Genomic DNA, 18,744 nt, shown 5'->3' with positions numbered 1-18,744 from the left:
TTAGGGCAGGGGAGAAGTGGCCTGGAATGTAAGAGGCCATAAAGGAGGTGGGTGGGGGTGTGGGCTCTGGATTGGTTGGTTGCATATGAACGTCATGCTAACTAGTGAGTGGTTTACTGTCTCTAGGAATTAGTTAGCCCTGGGAGGGGCCATCCCTCTTGGGTCAGCAAAGCTCCAAGATGTCAAAGCAGAATAAAAAGACACAATACACTACACCTGCTCACCCTGACAGTCCCATCTTGGTTACAAGCTAGCTATAGAAGCTTGAATGACATCTTCACGTTCCTCATCTGTAAGATGAAGGCTTAGAGATGGTAGCATATCCAGGAGCCTACTGTTTCTTCCTTGTGGGGATGAAGCCTCTGACACCTCCTGCAACTTTTTCACCATTCCCAGATTTTGGGGGTTTGTTTCAGTGTAAAAGTGCACTGTCAGCCCAGGGAACTGACCCCATGTGCCTGTGGAGGGGACAGAGCCTCTCTGTCTGGCTCATGCACGGAAGGGCAGGTCGGCAGTGAGCTGTCCTGGTCTTCACTCAAATCTCTCTCATTTGTGCCCTTTTCTGCCTGCACTGGTATTTCTAATTCCTTTGACTGACTGGCTCTCTTGGGGATGTAATCATGGGCCCTGCAGCTCTCATAACGTTTGAGTTCTTGGTCCAAGCCAAGTGATTACTCGGTGTAGAGTATCCATCTGTGACCCATTGGACAGGTAACATTTAATAATGTCTTTGTGAAGGAAAACGAAAAATAGCATCGATTTTCAAGCATAAGACTAAATATGGCAGACCTGTGCTGCCACTTGGAAAAATAAACCTCCATTTTCTGCTGTAGAATCATTAATTGAGGTGGCAGTAAGGAGCTTTTACTTTTTGGGGCAAGAGGGGAAAATAAAACCCCTTTATTGACATTGCTGCCAGGACATGAGTTATAAAGGTTAAAACGGCAAAAGGTTAATACATTTGGCACAAACTAAGAGCCATTCTAAAAACTTAAACTGTGTGGAAAATATCGTATGTTGGTGTTCACTATGGAAGAAAAAATCAACAAAAACAGTACTTTGCTGTTCAGAATGTCAGATTGTTTTCCCCCATAATGCAAGAAATTTCAATTGTGTTACCAAAAGTTTTAAATGCCTTAGATAACTCCTATAAATCGGATTTTATAAATCCTGGTGTTAATCAGGACATTGTAAGTTCTTGTAACTTGTAGGAGTGAACATAGTTTACAGTGCTGTCTCATTAAGGCAGAATTTATTGACACATGTAAGGAGCAGAAATGGCATTTCACTGAACAAATGTACGTTTTTGGATGTTAAGTGAATAGCTACTGGCAAACCATTAGCATGTCAGTTTAATCCTGCTCTTACATTCCTGCTTGTGATGACCTACATGTGGTTTTGCAGTTCTTAAGGTTTAAAAGGGAACTAAAAGGATCGGTGCTTTAAAAACAAACAAAACAACCACCAATGCCTGGAGTGGGAAACCCTCCAGTTCTGCCTCTTCTTTCTGCTGTCCCGTGGGGAAGGCTGGAGCTGTGTGAAACGTTCTGGAATGACATGTTAGAAGACTGGACCAGAGTGGCCATTAGGTGGGAATATGTATAGTATGAGGAGTAGGAGTGGTTAGGATTTTCCAAGAGAAAAGGACAACCTTGACCATCCCTGATGAGGGTTATTTAAGAATTTGAAAATCTACTGGTAAAAACCCTTTATAAACCAAAAGGCGTTACCCACTACTTGGGACTGTCTTGTCTCTGTTGATTTATCTCCGACTCCGCTAACCCATCTCCTAGGACCCTAGCCCATTCCTTCCCTGCCTCAGTACCTTTATAATTCCTGAGTTCCTTGGTTTCTGTAGTGGCTGTTAAGAACCGTAAAGGGTCTGAGATTCAGTCTTACTTGGAAGCTAATAAGTTAGCCAGCCACAGTTTTGTAGAAGCTGGTAGAAGACACGATACTTCGTGTCAGAGTCAAAGGACTGTTTATTATGCACAGTAGTAGCCAGAGTATCAGCATTCCTGTTCCACCTCCCTGAGCCCCATTTCCTATAAGGGCAACACAAAGAGGGCCAGGTGACACCTGTACATGCAGTGGGTTCCTCTACAGGAGAGAAACCATAAGCTTCAAGAACCCATTTTCTCATGGGCAGTTAAGCATGTCTGCCCTTTGCTCTAGAACAAGATACTGTCTTTATCTTGCATGGCTGTTTACTAAGCAAACATCCCTGAGAAGATAGCTCAGAACCTTACTCATGGGGTGTGCAGAAGGAAGAGAGGCTCAGGAGAATTTCCTCCTGACAGTGGCTTCTGCAGTTCCTCCAGCTCTCTGTGTCCTTGAGAATTGTCTGTGAGGGTATGAGAGAGAAAGAAGAATCCTCCATGAGCCGTAGCGAGACATAGCAGCTCCTACCATGAACCTTTTCAGGAGGTCTTTTGTAAACTTTCTACAAACCCTTGGTGATCCTCATTTAAGAGTCAAATGTTGGGAAACAACAAGCTAATTATAAAAATGGCTCACAGTCATGAAACCCACACTGTGTGCTGCACTACGTGGGACTCACTTTGTGCTTGTTACCTTGCTGTAGTTCTGTGATATTATAATGGACAAGAGCATTATCCTCATCTTTTTATAAATGAGAGAACCCTGCCTAAGAGCATTAAGCTGTAAGGGACAGAGATGACACTCAAGAGCAGGTTGTCAGAGCCCAAAACCCTGTGCTCTGAAAAGCATGCTATCTTTCCTTTTTCTTAGTTTCCTCTTCATTGAGAAGCTTTCAGAGGAATGGTGGTGGTGGTTTTGAGATTTTGTCTCACCAGGTCATGTTAGAGGAAGTAAGACACCTTACAAACATCATCACCAGTCAGTTCTCCCACAAATCCTATGGTGTTTTCCAGGCAGTTGATATCCCCATTTTATGGACACAGAAATGGCAGCTCGAGGAGGCTGTGAACTTGCTCAGGACCACACAACTGATCGAGTGAGAAGCCTGGAAGCCATAAAACATGCATTCTGCACACACTCTTCAGAAGTCAGGAATGTTCATAACGTAGACCCTAAAGGGCCCTAAAATATTTCAACTTCATCTGAAACAGAAAATTTTAATAATAGGTTTGTGGTAGTTTCTTAAATATCTCTATTTCTTTGAAAAGACAAGCACCTGTGTATAATTTAATTACTACGTTGACTAAACCTCGGCTGCTCCAGGGACCTTTATTTTTCTATCATACTTAAAGTGCCAGAGAGCTTCACACCCTCAGGCCATTTATAACTTTCCAGCCAACACTTTAAGACCATTTTTTAAAAAATTCTAAAAGTGATTAATGATTCAGTTTCTCACTGCTAGCTCCCCCTTAGCACTTTCTAACTGGTCTCTTCCCAGAGAGAGAAATGACTTGCTAAAAATAATAATCATCGTTATCATCATCTCGTCATTATCATCATCATCTCAAGGCTTCCTTATTCTAAATACATGCCATGTGATTTTGCTCCTGTCCTAGTGCTTGACAAAGAAGCTGTTACAAATGTATATCTGTAGATATAGGTAGATCTGGAAACACACATACAGAATTTTTCTCTCACCAGGTTGCCTTGGTAACCATTCCCCCAGCATCTTCCAACAGATCTTTGAAGCTTGGCTGAGGTGTGTACATTAATTTAATAGACATGCTTAACATTGCTCATTAACTTAGCAGTTCCCAGATTCTTCCAAATCCTCCTAAAGGTACTTTGTGCCTTTGTGAAAATTTGAAAACAACAAAGCAGAAGCATTTGAAAGTGGTTTCTTACAGTGATTTCCTTACAAATACTTGTGGGTCCTCTGGTCACCACAATGTAGCATCATCGTAATTCTCTGGTTCAATAGTGCAGGGTACTGTGGGAAGCCTAGTAAACACAGTTACCATATTTACATTTCCGTGTTATACCCATTATATACTTTGCCATACCTGATAAAAATGAGGATATTTTTAGGTTTACGTACACGCATTGATTTTTATAGAAAATTCTTAAAAGTTGGTGCCGGGTGCAGTGGCGCGCGCCTGTAGTCCCAGCTACTCGGGAGGCTGAGGCTGAGGCTGAGGCTGACCTCCCGGGAGCGGGGGACCACCAGGTTGCCTAAGGAGGGGTGAACCAGCCCAGGTCAGAAACGGAGCAGGTCAGAAAATTCTTAAAAGTTGGAACCACAGCTTTTTGTTTTGTTTTTTCTTAGCTATATTTAGCATCGTTTTGGCGATCATTAACTGCTTCAATTTTTCTTTTAAACAGTCATATTCTTTTATTTTAAATTGATTTGGGTTTTTTGGAGACGTTTCATATTTGCATATAAGTAATCATACGTGCATATAGCACTTTAAAGCTACATGTAAGTGGTTCCTGATACCACATAAAGATGATTGGAATTATGTCAGTTAAGTTTTCTTTCCGATGTATTTCTGATGAGATAAGTTTTTCGGGTGAGATCACAGAAACATTCTGTCACTAATTTTGCTTGTGAACATTGGTTATACAGTTGACCTTTGAACAGTGCAGGGATTAGTGCTCTCCTCCCCCACCCTGTGCAGTCAAAAATCTGCGTATAACTGTTGACTCCCCAAAAACTTAACTAATTAACTATTTAACTACTAATAGCCTACTGTTCGTTAGACTACTTAATTGTTTGATTAGGAATGTCATGCATTCATGACATACTTAACCAAAAATTTTCCAATATATTTATTGAAAAAAAATTGTGTGTAAGTGGACCTGGACAGTTCAAACCCATGCTGTTCAGGCATCAACTGTGTATGTAAGTTGCACAATTGAAACACGTGAGTCCAGCAATAGTTTTCAAATTATCCTAGAATGTTTACACAAATAACCCCTTGATTAGTTACACAACTATAGCTACTTTATAGTTGCTCTTATAGCATTATGTACATACAGAACCAGACCCAGAAAACCTTATTTTGTACCAGAGCTATAACAGAGAATAAATTTCTGCTATTTAACTTATTAGTGAATGGATAAACTTAATAGGATCCTTAGCCAAAAAGTTGTAGGATGTTGTTGATATTTGAGTATCATATTTCCTATCTCTATTATACAGTCTTTAAAGTGAGAAGAAGAGAAGACAGTGCCCTGTCACTTGAAAAAAAGTAGAGAGTCAGGGTATGTCCATATGTATATATCGTAATGTCTTTAATTGCTGTACTTCTATGAATGTTTGTTATTGTGTATTTCAATGTTCTTGACCACTTGGTGATGTTGGTTAGAAAGTTGTTAATGGGATGATCAGCAGTTAGATCCTTGTACAAATCTCATACGGTAGGAAGGGAGGGGAGGAATCCTCTGACTGATTGTCCAGGGATATCCTGATAGCCCTCTCAAGACAGAAGTTCATGTGTCAGAGGGACAGAGAGATGAGGCAGCTGAGGAGAACGAGAGGACTTTGTGTGCAGAGGTTGTTGAGACTGATGGCATGAAAGGCCCTAAGCACATGCCCTGCAGAGGGTGGGCAGCTATGTAAACAGCACCCATCGGCTACCCACATAGATCTCTTCTCTTCCTATTCCAAACTGTGAAGCTGTCACTGTTGAGTCCATCACATACTGTCTTTTCACTAGGTTCAGAGTATGAGTCAGTTGACAGAGACTATGGGACGCAGAAGGGCACAAAATGGCATTCTGAGTTCCCAGAGGCTGCAGTAGCAAACATATCTGTTACATACTTTCAAGTGAGTAGAAATTCCAATGGATGTGTAGAGATCATAATCCCCCTGCTGAAATTAAGGAACACATTTTAAAGGAAAACCCCATTGAGGTGGGAATTCTGTATTGACATTGTGACCTCAAATCAATAGAGATGTTTAGGGCAGCTCTTGGTTCAAGCAAGAGCAAAAGGTGTCTACATGGAGAACAGCTGTGGAGGGATGATGGGGGCAGCCGGGAGTGTCCTAGTGACCAGCAGATCTGTCCCTCTGAAGTGTGCCTGCATTGTCCTTTCACTTCTGGGTGTCAGAACAGAAGTTTTGGTCTTTACAGAATAAATGAATATTGCTTTCAGAATTAAACACACACAAAGAGTGCCAAATCCTTTAAAGCAGCTAGAAATTGGATGCAAGAGAGTCCTGGGATGTACAAGTTGTAGTAGATTGTTATTGAGCTATATTATATATTATATTAATAAATAATGTATATTATATATTAATATAATTAATACATGATGTGATGTATAATATATTCAACAATCTATTATATAATATATAATGTTACATAATATGTAATATAATATATATATATATATGTAATTTGCTTGGAGGACATGATTTACTACAATTTGAAGAGAAGATAAAATTGAACCATATAAGGTGCCTGTGCGTTATGTGAACCCAGAGAAAATAAATTACGGGAAAACTCCAGTGTAGCAAAATGCATCCTGATTTCATCAGACTGCAAAGTAAAATAAACCTTGTATATTCATAAAAGAAGTGAAATAAATGGATAGAAAGCTGGCTCTTCACACATTAGGCATCCTAGAATGTGCTTTTAATTGCTGGAAATTCTGTGCACATGCTGATATTGTGAAATTCTAGCACCAAGTAACAGGGGGCAAAAATCTCTTACAGGAAAGGTCTGGTAACATTTTTAAAATAACCTCTCATTTGGAAAACATTTTTAAGTGATCGAGTAAGTTATCTTTTATTGTTTTATTTGAGATGAAAGCCATTGTAACAACCCTAAATTGGGGTTAAATATTGCTAATCACAGTGCTGGAGGCTAAGTATCGTGAGTTCCTTTTCAGATGCCTTCCCTGGAGATTCGCAGCCACAGGAGCTGCAGGCAACAGGCAACGTGAGACAAAAGTCTGTGCTTGGTCCACCTGCTGGAAATGGACTTTGTTCCAGTCCCCTATGGCCAACCCAGAAAAATGCTGGGGTCCCAGCTAGGGTGGGTTACTATGAAAACCAACAGCTCTAAAAACCCAAAGGAAAGGAAAAAATTAAAATCCCAGAACAAAGGCCAATTTGAGGAAGTATAAAAGGGAATGAACAGCAGTCAGAGGGAGCCAAAAGTTCACGGAAACAACAACAAAACAAAAACAAATCAAGTCTGTAAACTTTGTTTTCCCTTCCAAGATGAAGCCAGAGTTTGTTAGAACAGATGTGAGAATGGAGAAATGTAGGCTGTCCCAAAAGCAGGTGAAAGTTGTTCTGCTAGCTCCGTTCCTAGTGAAATCCACAAGGGACATGATGTTCTGTAGTAGTCTCTGTCAACACATGCTTTTAAGAGAGAGGTTGAGAAAGTTTGTTTTGGAGTTTGGATGAAATTATAAAATAAGTGCATCTACTGTTTCTGGAAAAATGACTAAAGGTATACATTATTATTTGAAGAGGAGGAACAGGCTTTATACAGAGCCTTCCAGGGCTTTCAGGCAGTTTTGTCACATCCTAATTGGGGAGTCTCCCGTGTGCCTGTGGATCATACCATAACTCCTTCCTCTTGTCCCTACCATTATGTTTGCTCTTAACTTGCTACTTAGAGGTGCCTTCTCCCAAGCCAACAATTTGGAAAAGGCTTGTTGCATTTAGTTCTAAATCTGTGGCAGTTAGAAAGGAAATGACTCAAAGATAATGCTGGACTAGAAGATGATGTTTAGTTTTCTACCCACAAAGCAGATGCTCTTTGTGCTACTTAAAACAGACAAATCTGTGCCCACAGAGCCAAACTCTTTGTGCTTGCCAAGCACAAAGGAACTCTGAACCCTAGTGGAGGAATTCCTGAGTGCTGGTTTCTGCCTTCTTGGCTCTGCCACTGGCTGAAGAAAATTTGAGAATGCTGTAGAGGAGATGGCTAGATTCCTGATAGTGAAATCATTCACTGAGTAAGAGTGTGTAGCAAGAAGTCTGAGCTCACACTGCCGGGGTCCACCCACCTTTAGCAGGCAGCAGAAGTGGAGCCCATGGGAGGTACCAAGAAGGACGGCCAGGGGGCAAAAAAAAAAAAAAACCCAAAAATTGTAAATCCCTTAAAAACCAGGAGCTATGTCTTTCTTTTCCCTTTTTTAAATCTCCCACAGTACCTAGTATCATTAGGCTGAGCATATAGTAGCTGATCAATAAATACTTTTTGACTAATAATGGTTAATTATTTATCTGAATTGATTATGCTTTTCAGATGATTTTGTTAGTATCTATTTTTTTTTAAATTTTTTAATAGAATTTTAAAAGTCCCTATGGACTGGCCAGTTAGCTCAGTTGGTTAGAGTGTGGTGTTGATAAATAACACCAAGGTCAGTGGTTCAGATCTCCATACCAGCCAGTTGCCAAAAGAAAAAGAAGTTTCTAAATAAATAAATAAATAATAGTGAATACATAAGAAATAAGCAAAACAGCAACAACAAAAACCAGGTATATTTAGGCCATGGACCAGGTGATACCCAGAAATCTGTTCGTTTTAGGGATTTGTTCAATATATATATTGAGTGCCTCTATGTGCCAGACACTATTTTATGTGCTTGGGATACATGGATGAAGAAGAAAGAAACAGACAAAATAACTCTCAAGGCTTACATCTGGTAGAGCCAGACAGTTAATAAACATAAATTATAACAATGTTATAATGGATAAGTGTCATGCATAAATAGAAAAAGCAGAGCAAGATGTATCAGAAGTCCAGGGAAGGGTTGGGATTGACATTTCAGATAGGATAGTCAGAATTGTAAAGAAAAGAATTGTTTTTAGGGCTGGCCTGTGGCTCACTTGATAGAGTACAGTGCTGGTAACACCAAGGCCACGGGTTTGGATCCTATATAGGGATGGCCGGTTGGCTCACTACCTGAGCATGGTGCTGACAACACCAAGCCAAGGGTTGAGATCCCCTTACTGGTCATCTTTTTTTTTTAAAAAAAAGAATTGTTTTTAGACAGTCAGAGAAAATTGAATATATGCTTGTGTTAGAGGACATGTAGAGATCATTTTTTTAGTTTGGGGTTGATAATGGTATTTGGGTTATGTTTTTTTAAAGTCTTTTGTTGTAAACAGAAAAATTCATGGGGAAATAATATAATCTAATGTGATACCTGGGATATGCTTTAAAGTGTTCCAGCAAAAAAAAAATGGGATGGATGGAAGGAAGGAAGGAAGGAAGAAAGAAAGAAAGAAAACGGAGTGGGAAGAGTAGATAAAACAGGAATGGGAGAAAATTGACACTGTTTGAAACTTGTTTATCAGTATGGGGGGTGGGGTTTCTTGTACTGTTCTTTCTATGTTTCTTGTATGTTGCTATAGTCTGAGTGCTTATGTCCCCTAAATTTATAGGTTGAAATTCTAACCCCCAAAGTGATGGTATTAGGAGGTGGGGCCTTTGGGAAGTGATTAGGTCTTGAAGGTGGAGCCTCTTGAATGGGATTAGTGCCCTTATAACAGAGAACCCAGAGAGACCCCTCACCACTCCTGCCACATGAGGATGCAGACAGAAGGCACCATCTATGAGCAGAAAGTGGGCCTTCACCAGACACCAAATCTTCTGTGATCTTGGACTTCCCAACTACCAAAACTGTGAGAAATAAATTTGTTTTGTTGTACGAGGACGGGTTAGAGTACAATACCTTTCTGAAATGAGAAGGAACTTTCAGACTGAAAAATGAAGCAGGAAAATTCATATGGTTTACAAAAAGTGTTATTAAGAGGGTAACTTACATATGGGGAAAACTCCCACACAGTGGAGAATCAGACCTCTACAGCAGATGAGAGCTCGCTCTCTGGCTTGTAGGTGAGGTTTAAATAGCATAACTTCAAATAAATAGTTTATGAAAAATAACTTTCCTGTGGTCCATGAAGCAGGGAGCTTTAGATGCTTGTGTGCAGACTAGCTGACGCCAGGGGCTTCAATAAGTCACCTCGTCCCTAAATTCTATAATCTTATTATGCTTGCCCTAAGGTTAATCTATAACTGGTCAGTGAAACAAAGGAATGAGGTTAAATAGAAGTCAACATTGCAGGCGGGGCACAAGATGGCATTAGTCCCGTTCACCTTCTAACAGTTTACAGTATTTTGTTATTACAGTGCAAATGGACTGAGACATGTGTTCTAAAATTTTCATAATGAACATTTTTTTAAAAAGTAATTAATGGTAGTACAGCCTCATTGAGGAGGTGGCGTTTAAGCAAAGACGCAGGCAGGTAAGAGTGAGCTGCGTGGATGGGTGTCTGAGGGAAGACTGTGTCAGGCAAGGGCACAGTCAGCACAAAGCACGACCAGAGTACCCTAGCCTGGAAAGTGTGGGACATGCGAAGAGGAAGGTAATTTGGTTGGGGGATGATGGGTGGGTAGATCACCGAGGTCCTTTTAAGTCACTGTAAGGACTCCAGTGAAGGTCTCATCCACAAAGTCTCCTAAGACACTGCTTCAGAGTCATGCTCAGGTATATTTTCCTTGGGAGCTCATTAAGCCATTCGGATACCCTGGATTTCTCTACTCAGATTCTCAGATGAGAGTTAGTAATACACTATCAGTGATGTCCAACAGAACTTTCCGCAGTGGTGGAAATGTTCTATCTGTGCCATCCAGTGTGGCAGCCACTGGTCACTTGTGACCATTGAACACTCAAAATGTGCCAACTGTGACCAAGGAGCTCCATTTTAAACTAATTTAATTGTAATTAATTTAAACTTAAATTTATATGCCCACATGTGGCTAGTGCTCACTCCCCCCAGTTGGATAGTGCCATATTAGGAGATGATTCATTTCACCCAGAATTCATTTTATAAACTTTTATTGAATATCTGCTGGCTCTAGGGAGCAGCTAGGCCTTAGGTTATAAAATGAATTTTAAAAAATGAGACCCCTACTCTTGAGGGGCTCACAGGCCACACCAGACACTATAAAACAGTGGCACATACGTGACCTGGACCACTCGTCTTCGGGCATGAGGGCCTCTGCTCTGAGCTCTCTCCATGCTGGTTTTTACTGAGTTCAGCCAACAAGGTCATTCTCATTTCAGGCCACCTCTTGGCCTGGCTGGTTCCCCTGGCCTGAGCTTGAGTACACCTCCACAGAAAGGCCTCCTCTGACCACCCAGTTGAAAGTGGGGTCCCCCTCCTGCTGTCCGTTGTACCCAGTTTTCCGTTGGGGCACTTCTCCCAGTTTATAATTACACTTTGGTATTTATCGAATATCTCAAGCTCAGAGCTCCTCAAGGTCAGGGATCTGATCTCCATTGTCCACCCACAAGGTCAGCCCGGGATGAAACTGACCAAAATGTTGGAAGAACAGAGTCAGTGTGTGCAAACAGTTTTGGGGGAACCAAGAAGAGGGGCCTGTAACCGAGCTTGGAGAAGGGTTGGTGAGTCGGGACCAGTTTCTTGAATAAATCTTAAAAGCAACATGAAAGGGTAGTTGCAGAAAAGCATTTCCTTCAAAGATGAGAAGGAGCAGTGGGAAGGAAAAGGAGTGGGGGGTGAGGGCAACATGTGGGTTCGGGGACCTGCTGGTGGAGGACCTGGGGTGTCCTGGAATGGACCCGTCTGTCAGGGCTGGCAACCTTTTTCTTCAAAGGGTTAGAAGTACCTCCTTTAGGTTTTGCAGACAGGGTTGTAAGGTCTCTGTAGCAACTTGTGAACCCCACCATTGGAATGCAAAACAGCCCTAGACTATATGCAAATGACTGGGTATGGCTGTGTTCTGATAAAACTTTATTTATGGGTGCCGATATTCAAATTTCAGATCGTTTTCATGCAATCTCAAAAGTATTCTTAATTTTTTTTTTTTGATTATTTAAAAATATAGCAACCATTCTTAGCTCATGGACCACCAAAAACAGGCAGTAAGCCACATTTGGCCTGGTGTTGCAGTTGCTGATAGCTGCTACAGGTGAGGGGGTGGAGAGGTCAGATCAGTATTCTAGGTAGCTCCTTCTGGCTTCAGTGGGGTTTCAGGACTTGGGTCTGAAGGTCGTGACAGGTTTTGGTAAGAGGCTGAGCAGGGGTCTGGGTGATGGAAGGTGAGGGCCAGAAATAAGTCAGTGTTAAAAGGATGCAAAAGAAAGGCCTGCTTTGAGGTGTGCATTTTGGAATCCAAATCAGCAGAACTTGGTGATGGAGGTGCAGAGGAAGGAGTGAAAGAATGCTGTCCCAGTTTCAGTTTAGTGGTCAGGTGGCCCAGCAGAGAAGCATGGTGCATCTTAATGCATATTTAAGTCTGGGGCCATTCATAGGGTCTTCTTTTATCTGCAAAAGGAGAGGAGTGTTAGTAAGTAGTGCCTCACTTTGTCATGAGATTACTCCCCTGGTTGTCATTTAGCATAGATAGTTTTGTTTGCTGTTGAAAGGATAGTCTAATTCCAAGCGTCACTCCATAAAAATGATACCCCAATGGTCTGTAAAAATTACCTTACCGTATTGACATTTTCTCCTATCCTATCGCACCAAGAGAAGAAACTAAATAATCTCTTTCAAAGTGTATCATTGCAGTAGGTAGGCCAGGCTTCCCATATTAAAAGAAATTCAAGTGGTGGGATCTGGGATGTTGATTAGAGTAGAACTCCCTCTTTCTCTGTTTATTCATAAATCTTTTTTTTTCTAAATCTCAGCAGCTTTTGCCTTTTCAGCAAACGATGAAGAGAGAGTAGAAACCTTGTAATCCCACTTGTTAGTAAATGTTGCATTACCATAAAATTACATAAATCGTCAATGTAGGATTTCTGCTATGTGAATGTTAATGAAAGCTGAGTTAATTTTTGTTATAATTTAGCATGCTACTCAGGAACAAAGAAGGCCAAGTTAAATACAAAAATGTGTGTATGTGGTGTTCATCCTGCAAGTCTGCACTGAGATAACACTGGTAAGATTGGAGTGAATTTACCAAATGTATTTTGCAATATCGTATCCTTTATTTTCATGATATTGATTTTATCACTCTTTCGGTATTAGTTTTCTCCTCCTGGAGTGTGAAGTAGCTAAGTTCAGTTTCTGTAGCATTCATTTTTTTTCTTTCTGAAAGTTGTTGAGGGATTTATTGGGTGCACATCTGTAGTACCTGGGCCTGGAATTCTTCAGCTGTTCTCTATGGTCATCTACTCAAGAAATTTATTAAGTCAGCATGTGAAAAAATGGGTGAGAAAATGATTGACTTTCTGAAATTGGCAGTATTGAAAGGTTGCTTTAGTATCATAAGACAAATAGTTGACAAATTACCAGGGTGAAAGTTCTCAAACCAAAAGAATCTCTTCTCAGTGTGATTGCCCACTTTAGGACAGAACTTTGGATGTAAAGGTATTAATACTCCTGAGAGAGATGTCTTGTCCCTCCCTTTTGTTTTATACCTTTCTCCCCTCCACCTCCCTTCCCTGACCCAGCACCCTTTAGCGCTGTGGCTGAATACTCCCAAGTGTAGTGATTGGAATAATGTATCAGCAGTAGCTTGTATTGGTAACGCTTCTGCCAGGCATTATGTTAAATGTTCCCACCTGTATGTTGAGATATGCATTAGCATCCCCAGTTTGCAGATGGGGAAAATGGAGGCCTGGAGAGGCTAAGTAACTTGCCCAAGGCCACGTGGCTGTACCTGGTAGAGCTGAGAATCAAAGCTGTAGTGCACGTTGTGGTAGGACTTCAGACTGTGTGCCACTGGGCGGTACCTGCAGGACCAGCCCCAACACTCCCCCCTTATCCTCACTATTGGGCCACTCCACACCCAGCCAGCCTCACTGATGGTCACTACACTGAGCCAGACACCAGAGGTTCTGTAAACGTGAGCCTCCTCGGCTGCCTTCTAATTCTTTGCTAGACCCTGCCCCACCTTCCTATCCCAAGTCTTTCAGATCAGAGGCAGCTCAAAATACACTCAAGGAGTGCCTGGGAGTGGCCTGCTGGATTTACATCACCAGCACCACCCATTCCCTTCCTACCTAAGCAGAAAAGATTTATTGGAGCAGGATACACTTCTGAGTTATTTCCTAGTGTATTAGTCCATTTCTGTTGCTTATAACAGAATTCCTGAAAGTGGGTAATTTATGAAGAAACTGAATTTATTTCTTACAGTTTTGGAGGCTGGGAATTTCAAAGTCCAGGGAACACGTCTGATGAAGGCCTTCTTCTACAGCAGTGCAGGGTATCACATGGCAAGTGGGCTGAGCAAGAGAAAGCTGACCTCCTCGTTTGCTCTCCTTTTAAATCCATCAGAACCACACCCATCACCACCCATTAACCCATCACCACCCATTAACCCATCAATGGATTGATCCATTCGCCATTTACAAGGGCACAGTCCCGACGATCCAATCACCTCTTTAAGGCCTCATCTTTCTGTTATAATAGTAAGATTTCCCACCCTCTTAACGCTGTTACAGTGGAGATTAAGTTTCCAGTACATGAACGACTGGGGGACACATTTGACCTGCAGCATCCCATATAGTTTTGGAATCTGTCCTCTAATGGACATCCCCCATGACAGTGGATGTCATCTCTATCCTGGGTTATTACAGAGACATCTTAACTGGATGCTTAGTCCCCAGTCTTGTCTCTCCCCAGCCTGTTCTTCCCCCAGAGTCAGATGTTTCTATAACATAAATTTTATTACCATTCCCCTTCTAAAAACCTTTGTGACTTCCCATTGCCTTTAGTATCAAAATAATCCTTTTAGGTTGCTCCTAAAGCCATGAGTGATCTGGCTTCTACTTGCCTCTCCAGTCTTGTACCCCTGGTGTCCTCCATCTGGCTTTCAGAACCTGCCGTCGTTTTGCCAGGAAGCCGTTTCTTCCTCTGAGGCCTTGCACGTGCTGTCCCCTTCGGCTGTAGTTCTTTCCTGTTTACGCATGTGTCTTCTCCGTCACTGTAGTTGTGCATAGTTAAAATTCTTGGTGCAGAGTAAAAGCTCAATAAACATGTCTTGCATGAGTAAATGAAAATTACCCATTTTATTTTCATTTTTTAACCATTTGGATCTGTCAATTTCCCACATTCATTATGCTTTCGCCAGTATTACTCATTTGACTTCATCTGGCTTTTCAAAGGTAGACATTTTACTTTTTCTTCTTCTCACCTTCTTTGGTACCACTCTTTGTGCTCTCCTGTTTAAAGATATTTTTTACTACTTTTCAGTCTACTCTTTGTGATTACCAGCACAACAATCCTGGGTTACTGACGTCCGTGTTTACCGGGACCGTTGAAGAATACAGCTGCAAATCTCACAGCCTGCTGTGCCCAAACCTGTTGAAAGAGTATTGTGTTTGTTGCATAATGTCTTCAAGGAATAGAATTTTTATCTCAATTGTCGGTGGGAGCAGGAAGGAGTAAAGAAGAAAGGGGTTTGTGACAGGCAGTGGATTTGAAGGAAAGAGGAAATCGTGTGAACTAAAAATGGACCTCTAAGTAGAAAGTGTCTCTGGTTACAATTATGCATATTTTGGATGTCAACCCAGATTTTCGTAGTGTATCCCACCTGCAGCCTCCTATCTCACAGCTATTGCACAATTGCTGTTGACGTTTCCTGATGAATAGCAGTTGTTCTCTGTTGTTTCTTCTGTTTGCAGAGGTTACATTGAAAGTGCACATCAGCGACGCCAGCACCCACCAGCCCATCGCGGATGCGCTCATCGAGATCTTCACCAACCAGGTCTCCATCGCCTCTGGCACGTCGGGGACAGATGGCGTTGCCTTTGTTAAGTTCCAGTATAAGCTGGGCAGTCAGTTGATCGTCACCGCCACGAAGCATGCCTACGTGCCAAACTCTGCCCCATGGAGGCCAATCCGATTACCTGGTAAGGGGTTCCTCATCCTTCTGAAAGTCAGAGTTCCTGTTATAGGCGAGCGATGGTGGAGCCAGACACAGAACAATTGGGAAAGTATGAGTCAGGCAGTGGGTAAAATATGCGTGTCTGATATCTTTTTTCCCTCCTGGGGCCCCCTTCCATGAATGAAAGGTGGGATCAGGGGTGAAGCTGGTTGGGGCTCTACCACGTACACACAACACGCAGTGGGATCAAGAGCTCTGGGGCTTCAGCTCCTTTCCCCATCGCTCCATTTTAGACCTTATTGATTATAAGTAGGGGGAGGAGATCGGGGTGGTGCTTTAGGATGGAGCTTCCTCATCTGCTCTTTCTCATTGTTCATGTGGGGGCCTGAGAGCAAGGATTTCCAAAGAGGCAGGAAGTGACTGCGAGATGCTTCTCTCTTTTCCCCTTCTGAACGGTTCGCCATTTCAAGGCTATCAGTCAAGCACAAGGAGCGGGGACGGAGCCTGGAGCACATTCAGACTGGGATGGGCCAAGTGGGGAGCAGAGGGGCCGGGACTACATTAGTCCATTTCTGTTGCTTAGAGCAGGATGCCTGAAACTTGGTAACTTATGAAGAAATGAAATTTATTTCTTACAGTTTGGAGTCTGGGAAGTCCATAGTCTAGGGAACATATCTGGTATGGGCCTTCTTCTGGGTGGGAGCACTCTACAGGATCCCATGGTCCCCAGGGTGTCACATGGCAAGAATGGTCTGAGCAAGAGAGAGTCAACCTTCTCACTCGCTCTCCTTATGAAGCCATCAGAACCATGCCCATTACTCCATGAATGGATCAATCCATTCACCAGGGCACAGTCCTCACAATCTAATCTAACCTTCTTAAAGGCCCCACCTGTCAAATACCATAATAGGATTTCCCACCCTCTTAACACTGTTACAATGTAGATTAACTTTCCAATACATGAGCTTCTGGGGGACACATTTGACCCATAGCAAGGCCTCTTCTGTCTTCTCACCCCAGGCTCTATCCAATGCCTGGACCACATTATCAATTGCACCACAATTAGGTGAGCATCGAGGCTGGGCCTAAGGATGGAGAGAGATGCTGCTGGGGCGATGGGGGCCTGTGGGCTTTGGAAGCAGACTGGCCTGGGCTCTAGACCCCACTCTGTGACTGAGCCACTCCAGCTTCAATGCCAATCTCTGCAAAATGGAACTAAGACAACCTGGTGGAGTAGTTCTGATTAACAATTAGTTAACATATGTAAACTAAGGTATAGCACCTAAAACCCAGTGGGTGCTCAATACATGGGTAGCACCGAGCATAGAGCCTGACAAAGTACCATGTTAGTACTCATCTCTGCCCCACTGCATGACCTGACACACTCCTTCAAGGACCCTGCTGCCTCTGGAGACATGCAGCCATACCTGGAAGTATTTTTTCTGTCTTATGAAGCCCCAGCATCTACCCAAATTCACAAACTCCTGTCTCATCATTCACTTACATGTATTAAGTATCTACTATGTATCAGGCACTGCCCTGGGCACTGAGATGCAGATCTAGAGCCACAGATCTTGCCCCTAGAGAGTTTCCAGTTTGATTGTGCAGTCAACCACAGAAGCTGTTTCCATCAAATAAGAGAAGTGCTCAGATAGACCTACGTATAGGTGCAGTATCGGCTGCTTGGGGAGTGTTTAACCAGCCTAGGTGAGGGAAGCCAGGCTTCCTGGAGGGGATAAATGGGGGCCTGAGTCTTGAGGATAATAGAAACCAGCATCAGAATGCTTATAAAAACATGCAGATTTCAGGACTCAACCATTCAATCTGGGGGGTTGGCTTAGGAGACTGCATTTTAACAAGCAACCGCATCAGCACCACCACCTGATACTTATGGATAAAAATGTTCACTAAAGTTTGAGCTATGGAAAGTGGATTTGATACAACTAAGAAGATCATTTAAGAACGCTTTAGAGAAAAGGGGATACACCTGAGGAATATTTAGCAGGCAAAATCCAGAAGGCTTTGGAGAATGGCTGGAAGAGAGGTTAGAGAGAGGAAGAAATAGAAGAAATATAAGTTGAAGCTTGGGTTTCTGCCTGGTGACAGAGCGGAGGGTAAGCAATGGAGTCAGGAGAACTGCCTCAGCACATGTCCCTGAAGTTGATGCACCTGACACATTTAAGAGTTTGAACAAGGTTAGAGAAGTCCCCTTCCTCCCTCTCCCCAAGCTCCAGGCTCAGGCACAGGTGGATGGTAGTCAGCAAAATGGGAGGAGAAGGACAGTATTGGAGTCGTGATTGATGATCAGCTGAGTCTAGGGCATGTTCGGTTTCAATTGCCTCTGGGACACCAAGTGAGCATATTTGGTCTTTAGTGTGAAATGAATTTGGGGTTCAAGAGAGAGGTCTGGGCTGGAGGTTTGGGTCATCAGTGGTGTGGAGGTGAGAATCAAAATTCTGAGCTCAACCCGAGAGTGAAGGTAGCAGGACTGAGCAGAACCCCCGGGCCAGCAAAACAGGAAAGGCAATCTTTATTAGGTTACATCTGAAGGAAAAGTCCACCTCCCCGGTTTCCACACTGAAAAGTCACTGGAAATAACCAAGGGGAAGTTTAAATAATATCTACCTGTCTTGGGAGAACAGCCACATGAAGTACAGTCAATCCTCATTATTCGCAATAGTTATGGTCTATAAAGTCACCTTGAACTCTGAATTAGCAAATTCTGAACCACTGCAGGGAAGTACAGGGGGTAGATACCTGCAAGCCTCTGGTCAATACATTTTCACCAACCGAACAATACATAACTTTATTGTATGTGTGTTTCTGTTTAAAGACACCTTATTTAATATACAGATACCTCTTGACTTAAAACAGGGTTATGCTGGCACATTCCTTTGGGGCCGGCCCGGTGGCGCACTGGATAGTGCGCCGCTTGGGAAGCGCGGCGGCGCTCCCGTCCGAGGGTTCGGATCCCATATAGGGATGGCCGGTTTGCTCACTGGGTGAGTGTGGTGCTGACAACACCAAGTCAAGGGTT

At 42.6% G+C, this 18,744-nt stretch overlaps 1 protein-coding gene across 1 annotated transcript in view; it reads left to right on the top strand.

The window, feature by feature from the left end:
• The window catches only part of FAM171A1 (family with sequence similarity 171, member A1), a 105,102-nt gene that overhangs the window by 32,020 nt on the left and 54,338 nt on the right, over nucleotides 1-18,744 (top strand). The window contains exon 2 of the mRNA XM_008567533.1: nucleotides 15,505-15,732. Within this exon, the coding sequence (XP_008565755.1) occupies nucleotides 15,505-15,732 (228 nt within the window). The remainder of the gene's footprint in view (nucleotides 1-15,504; nucleotides 15,733-18,744) is intronic.

This window comes from Galeopterus variegatus, unplaced genomic scaffold (assembly GCF_000696425.1).
Source record: "Galeopterus variegatus unplaced genomic scaffold, G_variegatus-3.0.2 Scaffold326, whole genome shotgun sequence".
Classification (NCBI taxonomy): Eukaryota; Metazoa; Chordata; class Mammalia; order Dermoptera; family Cynocephalidae; genus Galeopterus; species Galeopterus variegatus.
Note: the sequence above shows the minus strand (reverse complement) of the source record. Positions and strands in the feature narration are given on the sequence as shown.